Raw genomic sequence first — 14,735 nt, forward strand, 5'->3', positions numbered from 1 at the left:
TTACAGCTTGTTGATGGTTATTTGAACCCAGGGTCAAGGTGAACACCCCCAGTTACACAACAAAAATGTATCAAGGTTTTGTTTAATCAATTGCATGTGTTTCAGAAATTCTGTATAAAATTCTCTGCAGTGGCAGATCATAGCAAGGGATGGTTTAACAAAATGAAGGCGCTCATTGCAGCACTGCTTTTGATCACACTGCAGTATTCGTGTGCCGTGAGTCCTACTGACTGCAGTGCTGTTGAGCCGGAGGCTGAGAAAGCTCTAGACCTGATCAATAAAAGGCGACGGGATGGCTACCTTTTCCAATTGCTGCGGATTGCTGATGCCCACTTGGACAGAGTGGTGAGGAATTGCCAATGGCAGAGCTGAGTTGGGAGATTATGCACGGGGGCAAATGTGACTCTACCCCCTAGGCTTACTGCTTTGCACAATGAATGGCTTTGGTCAGAGTTTTTTGTTTGGCTTCTGTGGCTGCTCTAAATTGTTCTTTTTTCCTTCAAACTAACATTTGTTATTAGTGTGCCCTCAACTATGATTCGATTTGTGGGTACGTATAAGCATTTATGCTGAGCCCAGTTACATGCCAGAGAAACATTAATGCTGCTGAGCCCAGTTACTGCCAGAGAAACATTAGAACAAACTATGGGTCTTGGCCTCCAGGAAATAATAATATGCTGGCACATACAGGCAAACAGTGTAAGTTACTAGGATAAACTAGAGAGAAGGAAAAGTTTTCTCAACCTTCCTAAGGCTCCTAACTGAGCCTGAAATAAAACTGGTAGACAAGGCCAGGCACGGTGGCTCACGCCTGTAATCCCAGCACTTTGGGAGGCCAAGGCGGGCGGATCATGAGGTCAGGAGTTCAAGACCAGCCTGGCCAACATGGTGAAACCCCGTCTCTACTAAAAATACAAAAACTAGCTGGTCATGGTGGTGTGCGCCTGTAATCCCAGCTACTTAGGAGGCTGAGGCAGAAGAATCACTTGAACTCGGGAGGCAGAGGTTGCAGTGAGTTGAGATCGCGCCACTGCACTCCAGCCCAGGTAACAGAGCTAGACTCCATCTCAAAAAAAAAAAAAAAAATAGAAGAAAACATACAAATTTACTTAATCCAAGGTTTACCTGACACTGGAGTCTTCATAAATGAAGACTCAGATATCCAAAGAAACTGGCCACTTGCATACTTAGAATCCACTAAGGCTGTGCAGAATACAGAAGTGTGATGGGACAAAAGGCTGTAATCTAAGAATCATAGACTGAAAGAAGGACCCAGCCAGGCCTCTCTGTTTGAGTTCTTCATGGCCTCTCTGTGTGACATTTCTTGCTCCCAAGTATGGGACAGGATCCCTTTGGAATGCGGATCTGAGGACCTACTACCAAACAGAGTAGGTCAGAGAATTTCTTTATGGCCAGCTCCTACAAAGAAAGATGCAGGGGGAAGGTTAGATTCATATTTTAGGATTTATGGATGCTTTCGGGGAGAGGGATTCTACCGTCTGTGACCTGCCCTGGAGAAGAGAAATTTTAGTTTCTATGGCTTGCGTTGGGGGCGAAAGCAGAGTAGGAGAACAAAGGGCAGAAGGTCAGACAGATCTGGCTTCTGAGGCCCTTCCCATTTCCTTCAGTTCAAAGAACTCAGCATGCCAAAGTACCATACTTTGAGGTACCATGTTCTGAGCCCCAACAACAGCCAAGTGACCAAAGGAGTGGTAAATGTACTGGAGCAGTTTAATGAGGGGAGATCTAGTAAGACTGGATGGGAAGAGGCTTCTGCTGTGTAATGACGCATGGGTAGGATTTGAACAGGTCTGGGTAAATGTGTTCCTGGTGAATTCCTGGCACCACCACTTCTAGGTGGGTATGGAATCAGGAAGAAGGGTGTTAGGGAGCCATTGAATATAAACAGGTGGGTTCCAGAAGTTCCATGTGGGCTCTGGAGCAGGCATCAGGTGGGAGCCAAGCCTGTGGCCTTGTCTTGAGGTGAAACAAGCTTATTGTCTTCACTTAGATTACACGCCTACCTAAACTGGACTAGAGGAGCTGATAGACATTATAGAGAGACATGAAGCCTGCCTCTAAGCTCCCCAAATAACCTACTCTCCCTCTGATGGAAAAACTGAAATTAGGGAGGCCAGACAAGGAGTACTACAGAGGACAATTTACCCTTCTGAAAGTATCACAGAGGGACACAGTGTGGGTTGCAGAGAACAGGTGTGCAGAAGTTTAGGATTCAACCAGTAACTCAGTGACCATTAGTCCCATGCCAGGCTCGTTGACACGTTAGGGTGTAAGATGCATCAGCACAGAGCTACCTCTGAGAGCTAGCGTAGAAAGCGGGTGGATGGGGAGGGGTCCTGATGTGCCTGGGGAACCTGAGGCAAGAGACAGGGACATGAAGTAGAAAGCTATTTATGTGTTCAGGAATGAAAGAACAAGGGTCAGACCTGGGTAGTGGGAGACAGGGCAATGAGACTGAGGAATAGACATGAGAGACGTTGCCAAGAAAAACCGTTCAGGGCCTGGTAATGGATAGCAAAAGCAAGGACAAGTAAGACATCTCGTAGGTTTACATGTTTTACCCCAGATTCTAAGGCAATATGTTGTTAGTGGTGCCACTGACAAAGACAAGGGAATTGGAGAGGGCAGCTGGTTTGTAAGACAAGAGAAAGGATTTAGCTTTGGGCAAAGCGACATCAAAGCAGAAAATCCCATGATTAGTAATAGAGGGGAGCAAGAGGACACAACTACAAGGACAGATTGGAGGCCCTGATGAGGTCGTCATGACTTATACTTCTAGGCGTGTATAGGTGATGACGCCTCCACTAAACCACCACTGCCATTTAGTGATAGCTTCTTAAAGTTTATGGTCAGAAGACAAATCAGGACCACTTAAAAAGATTTGGAAATAACTCATTGAAGCTATGTATTGGAATCAATAGATCAAATGACACAAAGGTAGGGCATCTGCAAAGACAGTGAGAGGAACAGGAATTCTGTTTAAGTAATAAATATATAGCTTTAATAAATAAATAAATAAATAAACCCGCTAGGTTTCCATGTGCTACTCACATGTTGCTTTTGGCATTCCTCAGGAAAATACAACTGTGTATTACTTAGCCTTAGATGTGCGAGAATCTGACTGTTCGGTCCTATCCAGGAAATACTGGAATGACTGTGAGCCACCTGATTCCAGACGTCCATCTGAAATAGTAAGTAAAGAGGGCACCTTCCCTCTGCTCTTATCATTCTTATTTTCCATCTACTCTGTTCACTCAGACAATGCCTGGGCTAACACAGTAGAAGAGAAAGGGCAGCTTTTGCCTTGAGATTCATAAAGATGATGTTAACCTTGAGCAATACTCTTGAGAGTCTTTCCTGGGAACCCAGTTCAAGACAACTCAGCAGGGCATGTGGTCCCATCAAAGAGCATAACCAGCTGTGAGTCCTTGGGCAAATCATCTAATAACATCCCTCCACTTTGGTGTTTTTTGACTGTGAAATAAGAAGTGGGTTTAGGAATTCATGGACTCTAAGGGCCTTCCACTCTTGACAGTTTACAGGTATGAGAATCTATGAACTTGTAATTGTGTCCTATGAACAATGGTCCTATTTTCAGGAACAGCTGAAGGAATTACTTGCAGTGAGGAATTGGGTTTTGTTCAGCACCTAGGATATATGCTGAGGAATAAGATCTGGCTTTGCATGTGGGAGGTGGGTACTCAAATGCCAGGCTCTCTGATGCAGGTGGAGAACATGAAGATGAATAAGCAGAGATTCAAGATTTCATTTCTAGAAAATGAGAGGTTCACACTCCTGGGACTTTCACCACTTTTTCCCTTGAAAATGTTTGGGGCATGGCCATGATGCTTTAAATAGTTTCTCACTGATTCTCCTGAGGATTTTGAGTGCCAACAGGATGCAGCACACAGAAACTGACTAAGAAAATGCAGGGTTTGAGACAAGCTTTGATGAAAGAAATGTGTTTTAAATGACCAGTAGGAGGGTGTTGCATCACCTTTTTGCTCTTTCATATCCGACCTGAGGAAGGCAGGATGCAATGACTCAGCAAGTCCTCAAGAGCCTCTTTCTTACAGGTGATCGGACAATGTAAGGTAATAGCTACAAGACATTCCCATGAATCTCAGTACCTCAGAGTGATTGACTTTAACTGCACTACAAGTTCTGGTATGGTAATCTGTTAAATTGCTAATTAATTCTTGATTAATACAAATTCAATCATACAGTGGTATTTGTCTCATCTATGTACATATGTATTCATATATATTCAGATGTATTCATGTACATCTATGATGTACATGAAAGAAAAGCCTTCATAGACTCCATTATTATTCATTCTCCAGAGAATAGAAGGGAGACAAGTTTCCCTGGTACTGGTACACCTTCTTTTAAAGAAATTCAACACATAAAAATAGAGATTTAGGAGAGGTAGGTTAGCATCATTATAGATATAGGCTTTGGAGTCAGACTTGCTTTAGCTTGAGTCATCATCTGCCAGTTGTATGTATAGTCTTGGGAGGAAGTAAAGTCTTGGGACTATGAAGTAAAGATTATGACACTTTCTATTTAAGACAAAATAATTGACTCATTGACTCTCAAAGAGGTTAAATGACTTGGCCTTGAGAACAAAGCCAAGATATTGTGAAGATGTGACACTATCCCAGAAGTATTAACTCTAAATTCCATAGCTTATTTATTTACTTATTTTTATTTTTGAGACAGAGTGTCGCTCTTGTTACCCAGGCTGGAGTGCAATAGTGTGATCTTGGCTCACTGCAACCTCCGCCTCCCGGGTTCAAGCAATTCTCCTGTCTCAGCCTCCCAAGTAGCTAGGATTACAGGCATATGCCACCACATCCAACTAATTTTGTATTTTTAGTAGAGATGGAGTTTCTCCATGTTGGTCAGGCTGGCCTCAAATTCTTGACCTCAGGTGATCTGCCCACCTTGACCTCCCAAAGTGCTGGGATTACAGGTGTGAACCACCAAGCCCGGCCTCCATACCCTTTTAATTTACATTTTCAAAAAGAATTATCACAGGTTTCCTTTTTAAAATAGCAAGTCCAAATATGATATTATATACAAAAATGCAAGCTACTGCTACAGGAGTTTGCATTGAATAAAGGATGATCTGTATCTTTTCCTCTCTCTGGGCAAAATTCTATGTTAATGCTCTGTCTTCCTCCTTGGCAACAACAGGAAGAACTTATTAAAATATTAGTGGCCTAGGGCAGTGGCTCACATCTATAATCCCAGCACTTTGGGAGGTTGAGGCCAGAGGGTTGCTTGAGCCCAGGAGTTTGAGACTAGCCTGGGCAATGTGACTCAACCCCATCTCTATTATTTAATATATATGTTAATATATATATATATCATATTAATACATAAATATATGATATATTATATAATATAAAAACATACAATATATTATATAATATATAAATATATAATAGATATTATATAATAGGTAACATATATTTATATATTAACAAATGTCGTAGTTGTCATATTTATATATATATATGTTAGCACTTTATCAGTGGTACTGGTGAAAGCATCATGAGTAGGGGTCACAACATAGACATGGGGATCAGAAAGACTCGAAGGAAGAATCAGCAGTTTAGTTCAGTTGCCAAATGGCTGATTGATCTTGAAGCAGTTACTTAGCTCTTCCAACCCTCAATTTGCCCATCCTTAAAATGAAAGTTATTGTCATTCTTGCCACAAAGCCACCATTAACATTTCCAGCCCTTTACTGTGACACTGCTATCTTCTTTCTCCAGTCTCTTCAGCACTGGCCAATACCAAAGATAGTCCGGTCCTCACAGATTTCTTTGAGGATACTGAGCGCTACAGAAAACAAGCCGACAAAGCCCTTGGGAAGTACAAAGAGGAGAATGATGACTTTGCCTCTTTCAGAGTGGACCGAATCGAGAGAGTTGCAAGAGTGGTGAGTCTCCACTAAGGTTCAGCTGGAGTCTGAAGGCCCAGACTCCAACCTGGCAGCAGGAACTGAACGGCACACCCTCTCCACCTGCCTCAGTTGATCAGCTGCCTTTTAATTTGTCACTTTTGGGGCCATAAAAGACAGGCAGCAGGTATTAAAAAAATACCAAAAAATTGACTTCCTCAAACACTTTTATTTTTAAAGGGTGGGTAGGGGACTGGATGTCTGACAGAGAGGGAGAAAATCTAAAGAGGAAACAGGGAAAGAAAGAACATATGAGGGTTGTGTCATTACAAAATCATCCAATACTAACCTTCTTGTACTATGATGGAAAACTGAAGTTCAGAGAAACTACCTCACCACACCCAGTAATGTGCCTATAGTTAGACGGTTCCCTGCTCTCTCTGCAAGGACCCAAGTGCTTTCACCCAGAGCTGTCTTGTAGAGCAACTGGTTGACATTTGCTATGCATTCAGAAAATGCAGCGTTAAATAGATTGTGTTGCATACAAGTGAGGAAATGAGTACCATGCAGTTGCTCAAAGAATGTTTGGACTCATGCACACTGGAGTTTGAAAACATATTGGTACAGGAAAATGCAGGTTATAGAACAGGACTTAGACTATGGACCCTTTTATAAGAAACACTTAGATCTACCTGTGTATGTGTAACACATCTAGGAAAACACTCGAAGAGGAAACACATCAAATAAATGAGAATGAAAACTCTGGGAAGAAGCTGGAGTGCAGGAGGGGTGATTTTTCACACTCTACTTCATCATGAATTTATTATTTGAACATTTTCAGTGCAATGGTATTCACCTTATCACTTAGGTGACACATTTTTAAAAGGCAGAAACCGTTTTAAAAAATGACACATACTGGTGATTTTGAATTCTCATACTGCCTTAAAAAATATTGAATGGTAGTTATCTACTGCTTTTCTTTTCCTTTTTCTTTCTCTGTTCTTGAAACCATTTTGATCCCATCTGTTCTAGAGAGGAGGGGAAGGAACCGGTTACTTCGTGGACTTCTCTGTGCGGAACTGCTCCAGACACCATTTCCCCAGACACCCCAATGTGAGTATAAGAAATGTCTGTGATCGTTGACTAGAGTCACAGAGAAAAAAGAAAGAGAAGAAGAAGAAGGAGAAGGAGAAGGAGAAGAAGGAGAAGAGGAAGGAGAAGGAGAAAATGGGGAGGGGGAGAAGGAGGAAGAAATATCTGTGAAATACAAAGTATCATCTGGGAAGCACTTAGCACCTGCCAGGCACTCTTCTACATGATTTACACATCGGATAACTTATTGTTTTGTTTTGTTTTTGAGATGGAGTTTCGCTCTTGTTGCCCAGGTTGGGGTGCAATGGCACGGTGTCGGCTCACTGCAACCTCCGCCTCCCGGGTTCAGGTGATTCTCCTGCCTCAGCCTCCTGAGTAACTGGGATTACAGGCATGCACCACCACGCCCGGCTAATTTTTGCATTCTTAGTAGAGATGGGGTTTCACCATGTTGGTCAGGTTGCTCTCAAACTCCTGACCTCAGGTAATCCACCCACTTCGGCCTCTCAAAGTGCTGGGATTACAGGCGTGAGCCACCATGCCCGGCCTATGATAACTTATTAACCCTCACACTACCATATGAGATAGATACTATTTTTATCCCAAATTAGCAGATAGGGAAACTGAGGCACAGAGCACATAAGCAAACCATAAGTACATGATTTTATAATATACATGATATATACCTAAACTTAAAACTAAGTTTCTAACTCATTAGGATTAAAGGCTTAGTTAGAACTATAGCAACTCGTACTAAGACCCTACACCAAGTGGTATTATTAATTCCACATCATCACACTCACAGGTATCCCACTTGACAAATGAGGAGGTAACTGAAGCTCAGCAAAGGAAAGGTCTTGCCGATGTTCACAACCAAGCTGAGATTAAAATTTAGTTATTCTCATAGAAAGTCCAGTGGGATTTTTCCTCGAATCATTTACAAATAGATTCCCATGTACCTGCCGGAAGTCATTATTAATACCACCTGGCATTTGCATGGTGACCTACAGTTAAAGAAACACCTCCACATCTGTTATTGCCAGGTCAGAGCCTCATGAAAATCCTGCTGACAAGGAAAAGCAAGTATCTGCCTACATTTCCCTGTGACAAGGGGACCTAAAATTAAAACCACTTACCTAAGGGCACTTAGCTAGAGAGTGTTAGGAAATGGAATTTTAATTATGATGCCAAATCCAGGATTTTTCTGAGGTTTAACAACACATTCTCCCTGGTCAAAAGGGAGAAACCATCCATTAGTACCTTTGTTAGCTGTTCTAATATCCACACTGAGCCAGGTCTAGAATCCTTCTTAGTGGCCGCCAGAAAAGACACCTCCCTCCCCTACTCCTATGGCTAGCAAACCCTTCATGATCTTGGTGTGGATAATGTAAACCCAGAGCTGAAGAGGAGGCTCAGGGGTAAGTGTTTTACAGCATCCTCTCATTTAATTAATCCCTCCCACAGCCTGTGAGTACATAGTATTATCCCCATTTTACAATGGCTGACTTTCAGAAATCTTTTGTAACTTTCCCAAACTCAGACAACTAGGAAATGGAGAAGCCAGGATTAACATAGGTCTCTCTGATTCCCAAACTGTACTCAGAACCTCAATGCTTAGCAATTTCTTCTAGCAGACAGCCATCCTCTTGTCCTAGTCGATCTTTCACAGGTGGGTTTAGGAGCATCTGGAGCACAGGAGTGCCAGCCAACTGTAGCCCTTGTACCTGGGTGGAGTCAGCAGACACTTGCCTTGACAATGTCCATGAAAACCCATCTTCATGCTATACAGATGCCCTCCTGTCCAACATTTTCCTCCAAGGGACCAGCTGAAGTTGCAAAAATCCCTCTTTGACACCATTCCTCATTGTCCTAGGCACAGGCAACTCAGATCTCCAGGGCAGAAGGGTTGGCCTAAAGGCAAGGCAGCAATGATGTGGTTTTTCCTCACCACCACCCATGGGGAAGCCCAGTGCTGGTGCCTGCTCACGAAAAAAACCACAGCAACTTGAGTGATACCCTTCACCACCTGCACTTTCCCCAAAGTGTTAACAAGGAAAGATTGCTGAACGACTGGTGGGAATATCTGATCATATTACCCTGATTTTTCTAAAGCACTTCTTCCTTTTCTGAATGTCTGGAAGCTAACTCTGGCTGGTCATCTTCACAACACCTGGACAGCTCCTCATTCCTTTGCAGGTCTTTGGATTCTGCAGAGCAGATTTGTTTTATGATGTAGAAGCCTTGGACTTGGAAAGCCCGAAAAACCTTGTCATAAACTGCAAAATCTTCGACCCTCAGGTGGGTTATCTAAGCAGACTTTGTCATGGCAGTGCCAGATTAAGTGACATATGTACACAAATAGTGTTGTTGGTTCCTAAAGCTCTATGTGTGTGTGTGTGTGTGTGAGAGAGAGAGAGAGAGACAGAGACAGAGAGAGACAGAAAGAGAGAGACAGACAAACATGCAAGAAAAAAGATACAGAGAGTATCCCACAACTGGGGAAAGGAGTGCGATTGCCAGATTACACAAAAAGTATGAAAACTTTTCCAAGAATTGGAGAGGGGTAACAATTGGCAGAAAATTAAAATCATGTCCAATTCAACCAAACTTGAAGGAATTTGAAAATGCTCCTTGTAGTCGGGACTCTAGTGCTGAGACTTAGTCATTCCTAAGCTTATATTATTGGGCACAGAATCTAAGGGGAATAAATCAGCCTCAAATTTATTATGTAAATGTATATAAAATAAGATGCAAAACCATATTGTGCATCTGTCTCAGAAATCTTTGGTATATTTTTTACATAAGTATGAAGATTTTCTTTATGAAATTTTTCACATTGGAAACAAAACTTAAAATAATCCAAACATCCAATCCCAAGTTTAAAAAAAAGAAAAAGGAACAAAGGGCAGGATTGTCACCATGAACATGGCTCTGTCTTTTTTTTTTTTTTTTTTTTGAGAAGGAGTTTTGCTCTTATTGCCCAAGCTGGAGTACAATGGTGCCATCTCGGCTCACCGCAACCTCTGTCTCCTGGGTTCAAGCGATTCTCCTGCCTCAGCCTCCTGAGTAGCTGGGATTACAGGCATGTGCCACCATGCCTGGCTAATTTTGCATTTTTAGTAGAGAAGGGGTTTCTCCATGTTGGTCAGGTTGGTCTCGAACTCCCGACCTCAGGTGATCCGCCTGCCTCAGCCTCCCAAAGTTCTGGGATTACAGACGTGAGCCACCACGCCCGGCCTCTGTAGCTATTTTTTAAAAATTAAACTCTGAACAAGGAAGAGAGAGAAGAGGTCAAGTGTTCAGCCTTTAGGAGTAAGGGATGTTGATACCATCAAGCCTCAGTTAAGAATATCAGTTATAAGGCACTAGTTTTCCAGTGTTGGTCTACAGATGGGTGCCAGGTCATAATATTGTTTCACCACTCTGTGTAGTAAAAATGAAAAAAAAAATGAGGATAATGAAGTTTTTTATATCTAACATTTATCCATCTAAAGGACAATCCTTTACTCTGATATTGTGTTTCTGGCTCTTTTTTTTTTTTTTTTTTAATCAAAATTTCATGCCAGGCTGGGCGTGGTGGCTTATGCCTGTAATCCCAGCACTTTGGGAGGCTGAGATGGGTGGATTACTTGAAACAAGCAGTTCAACATGGTGAAAACTGTCTCACTAAAAATACAAAAATTAGGAGCCTGGGCAAAAGAGTGAGACTCTGTCTCAAAAAAAGAAAAAAAAAATTAGGTGGGCATGGTGGCTTGGGCATGTAGTCCCAGCTACTTGGGAGGCTGAGGCAGGAGAATTGCTTGAACCTGAGAGGTGGACGTTGCAATGAGCAGAGATTGTACCACTGCACTCCAGACTGGGTGACAGAGCGAGACTCAGTCTCAGAAAAAAAAATCGTTTCTTTTGTGAAACAATGATGGTGGTAAATGATAGTTGTTTATATTTTAAATATCAACTGGGCTAGATAACAATTTGAGAATCTTTTTTCATAATACTTTTTAAATTGATTTGTGGAATCTATGATCTGGGAGCCACTGGTGTAAATCAAGTCAAGTATCTAACATCTTCTTTTATGTTACATGATGATAGGCACTTTTCTGTGACCTTTTCCAGGAACATGAGAACATCTATGGTGTACCGCCTCATTTGGGACATCCCTTCCACGGGGGTGGGCATGAGCATTCTTCTACCACCAAGCCTCCATTCAAGCCCCATGGATTCAGAGATCATCATCATCCCCACAAGCCACATGAACGTGGACCCCCACCTCCTCCAGATGAAAGAGATCACTCACGCGGCCCTCCTCCACTATTGCCCATGTCCTGCTCAAGTTGTCAACATGCCACTTTTGGCACAAATGGGGCCCAAAGACATTCTCATAATAATAATTCCAGTGACCTTCATCCCCATAAGCATCATTCCCATGAACAACATCCCCATGGACACCGGCCCCATGTACACCATCCTCATGAACATGATACCCATAGACAGCATCCCCATGGACACCACCCCCATGGACACCACCCCCATGGACACCACCCTCATGGACACCACCCCCATGGACACCATCCCCATGGACACCATCCCCACTGCCATGATTTCCAAGACTATGGACCTTGTGACCCACCACCCCATAACCAAAGTCACTGTTGCCATGGCCACGGCCCACCACCTGGGCACTTAAGAAGGCGAGGCCCAGGTAAAGGACCCCATCCCTTCCATTGCAGACAAATTGGATCTGTGTACCGACTCCCTCCTCTAAGGAAAGGTGAGGTGCTGCCACTTCCTGAAGCCAATTTTCCCAGCTTCCCATTGCCGCACCACAAACACCCTCGAAAGCCAGACATTCAGCCCTTTCCTCAATCAGTCTCTGAATCATGTCCAGGGAAGTTCAAGAGTGAGTTTCCACAAGTTTCCACGTTTTTTACACATACATTTCCGAAATAAAACGTGATTCCTTTGAAGAGGAAAATGAATACATTGAATTAGAATCATACATAAAATGACCAGTAATTGTGAAGATTACAGTTCTTTTTGACTTACTTTCATACTGAAGATGCAGCAAAATGTGAATGGGAAAAGAGATGGCCCGAGAAGAGAGATCAAATGGAAAGGAGAGGAAAGAACTCAGTGCTGCCAATTAGTAGTTAATTCTGTCACTCACCACTACATCACTTGAGGCAAATCTATGCCACTCAGAATCTCCTTCTTTCCTGGACTTAACTCTAATTCTAGAGTCTCTGTTACTGCTTGAGCTATACCTGGGCATACCAATAAAGTATGGTATTGAAACTATTGTTATCATTTATTTCATTTTATTTTCTAAGTTCCAGGGCACATGTGCAGGGTGTGCAGGTTAGTTATATAGGTAAAAGCATGCCATGGTGCTTTGCTGCACCTATCAACCCATCACCTAGGTATTAAGCCCAGCATGCTCTAGTTCTTTTTCCAAATGCTCTCCTGCTTCCCACCCTCCCCCTATTTATTATTATTAAAGTGACCTAAATTCTCTCCTAATGATTATTACTAGGCATCTAAATTTTCTTTTGGAAAAATAAGTTCTACATTCAGTCATGAAGCAAACAAACCTCTGGCTATAAATTGCAAAGAAGCTTGCTAGCATGAATCATGAAATGTGCACAAGAAATGTCACTTTATGCTCAGAACAAATTAATTTCTATTTGAGGATGCCATCCTACTGGCCTAGTGGGAAATTTAACCCCAGTCCTTCTTGGAGTCCCCTTTTCCTGCCCTGCTACTTTCCACACAAAGTTGGGCCACAGTTCTAGAATCTCACACAGTGCCAAGCTGTCCAGGTGGTAGGAAGCAGGATAGTGACTATCCCTCAGCCAGGGTGACTGTTGGTCCAATGATCATTATCATGAGTGATAGCCGTCATGCTCAGGGATAGTCACAACCCTGTTCACATCACTCTTTCAGTCTGATTTATCTGCTACTTCTGTAGAAAACTGGGGGTGTAGGAATGTCTGTACACTAGCAATGGACATGACTGCCAAGGTATGGCATACGGCTACTCTCTCCCTGGGATCTTGCTGTCTTCCCAGCTGCATGCCCAGAAAGCAGGGCAGAGGTCTCCTCTGCCTCAGAGACCCCTTACCTCACTCTTCTCCTTATACCTTCTCCCTCAGCTAAGGACTCTCTTGCTAGTCTCAGGTAACTTCACTTTATTTATGTTTAGGGCCAGAAGACTTTTTCCACTATGTACTCCTCTTTCTTTTTCCTCCTCAAATCAGGACTCAATCATTTGAAACAAACTAAAAGAATTCAGATTCTGTCTCTCTTCCAACTACAATAGTGATACTCAAAGTATTTCATAATCAACATGACCCAAGCACTGACCAATCAGACCAGAAACAACAACCTATCAGAACAGTTGCCATCCATAAACAACCAGCGTGACCACACTGGCAGGTGCAGCTGAATGTGGCCCTGCAGAATGACATTCCTCCTGGAGGCATGGACACCAGGTCAGCTGCTTGAACAGGGAGAGGAGAAAGGTGAGACCCATGGAGGGCAAAAGATACAGAGGTTAATAACTCAGAATGTATCCTCCCACAGAAGCACTGGAGTAGGGTCCAATAATTTACAAAGTACTTTCATAAACTTTGCTTGAGTTAATGAAAATATTCCTTGGAATACAGAGGAGTTGAAGCTCTCAGTTTACTTCAGTTAAGTGCATTCTTCCTATGCACACCCGACACTGCAAGCAAACAATGGGATAAGAAATCATTCCCACCCTGGGACGGTACGTTCTACTAGAGGTTTTAGACAATACACCATGCTTTTCTAGACTTCTTTTTGTTTGTTTGTTTGTTTTCACAGAGTCTTGCTCTGTCGCCCAGGCTGGGGTACAGTGGCGCGATCTCAGCTCACTGCAACCTCCACCTCCTGGGTTCAAGTGATTCCCCCGCCTCAGCCTCCCGAGCAGCTGGGACTACAGGCTTGTGCCACCACACCCGGCTAATTTTTGTATTTTTAGTAGAGACAGGGTTTCACCATATTGGCCAGGCTGGTCTCGAACTCCTGACTTCATGATCCACCTGCCTCAGCCTGCCAAAGTGCTGGGATTACAGGCGTGAGCCACCGCGCCCGGCTGCTTTTCTAGGCTTCTTATATCATCCCAGCTAAAAAGTGTGTCAATATTTGTTTACAAATATTTCATAAACTTTCAAAGGTGATGTTCACAGAGGCAACATAATTAATGCCTCTTCAAATGTCTAAAGCCCAAACTCCTCATTCTTCTCCAGAAAAGCTCTCCCACTTCCTAACATCTGTCAGTGGCAATACCATTCTTAAAATCCTTCAGGATAGAAATATTTATTGATTTTCCCTTTTTCTTCATCCCCAATTTATGCTATAACAGAAAACACTTTGTCTGCTTTGTTCATTAAAGCACTTGCCACACAATAAGGGCTTAAGAGATGTTTGTATAATAAGCAGGTACATTAAACATTTACTATGAGTCTGAAGATACGGCCGATCACAGTGGCTCATGCCTATAATCCCAGCACTTTGGGAGGCTGAAACAGGTGGATAACTGGCCAACATGGTGAAACCCCATCTCTGCCAAAAAATACAAAAATTACCTGGGCATGGTGGCTCACGCCTGTAGTCTCAGCTACTCAGGAGGCTGAGGTGGGAGAAATACTTGAACCCGGGAGGCAGAGGTTGCAGTGAGCCAAGATCCCAT

The 14,735-nt window shown here is 42.9% G+C and overlaps 1 protein-coding gene across 1 annotated transcript; it reads left to right on the forward strand.

The window, feature by feature from the left end:
* The first annotated feature begins 162 nt into the window (after nt 1-162).
* HRG (histidine rich glycoprotein) lies at nt 163-12,319 on the forward strand. Its single transcript, XM_002814385.6, has 7 exons — nt 163-345; nt 3,096-3,212; nt 4,098-4,188; nt 5,805-5,971; nt 6,965-7,045; nt 9,221-9,322; nt 11,138-12,319. Exons 1-7 carry the CDS (start codon nt 163-165, stop codon nt 11,969-11,971), a joined length of 1,575 nt encoding a protein of 524 aa, XP_002814431.2. The 3' UTR covers nt 11,972-12,319.
* Nucleotides 12,320-14,735: the final 2,416 nt, after the last annotated feature.

This window comes from Pongo abelii, chromosome 2, assembly GCF_028885655.2.
Source record: "Pongo abelii isolate AG06213 chromosome 2, NHGRI_mPonAbe1-v2.0_pri, whole genome shotgun sequence".
NCBI classification, from domain to species: Eukaryota; Metazoa; Chordata; class Mammalia; order Primates; family Hominidae; genus Pongo; species Pongo abelii.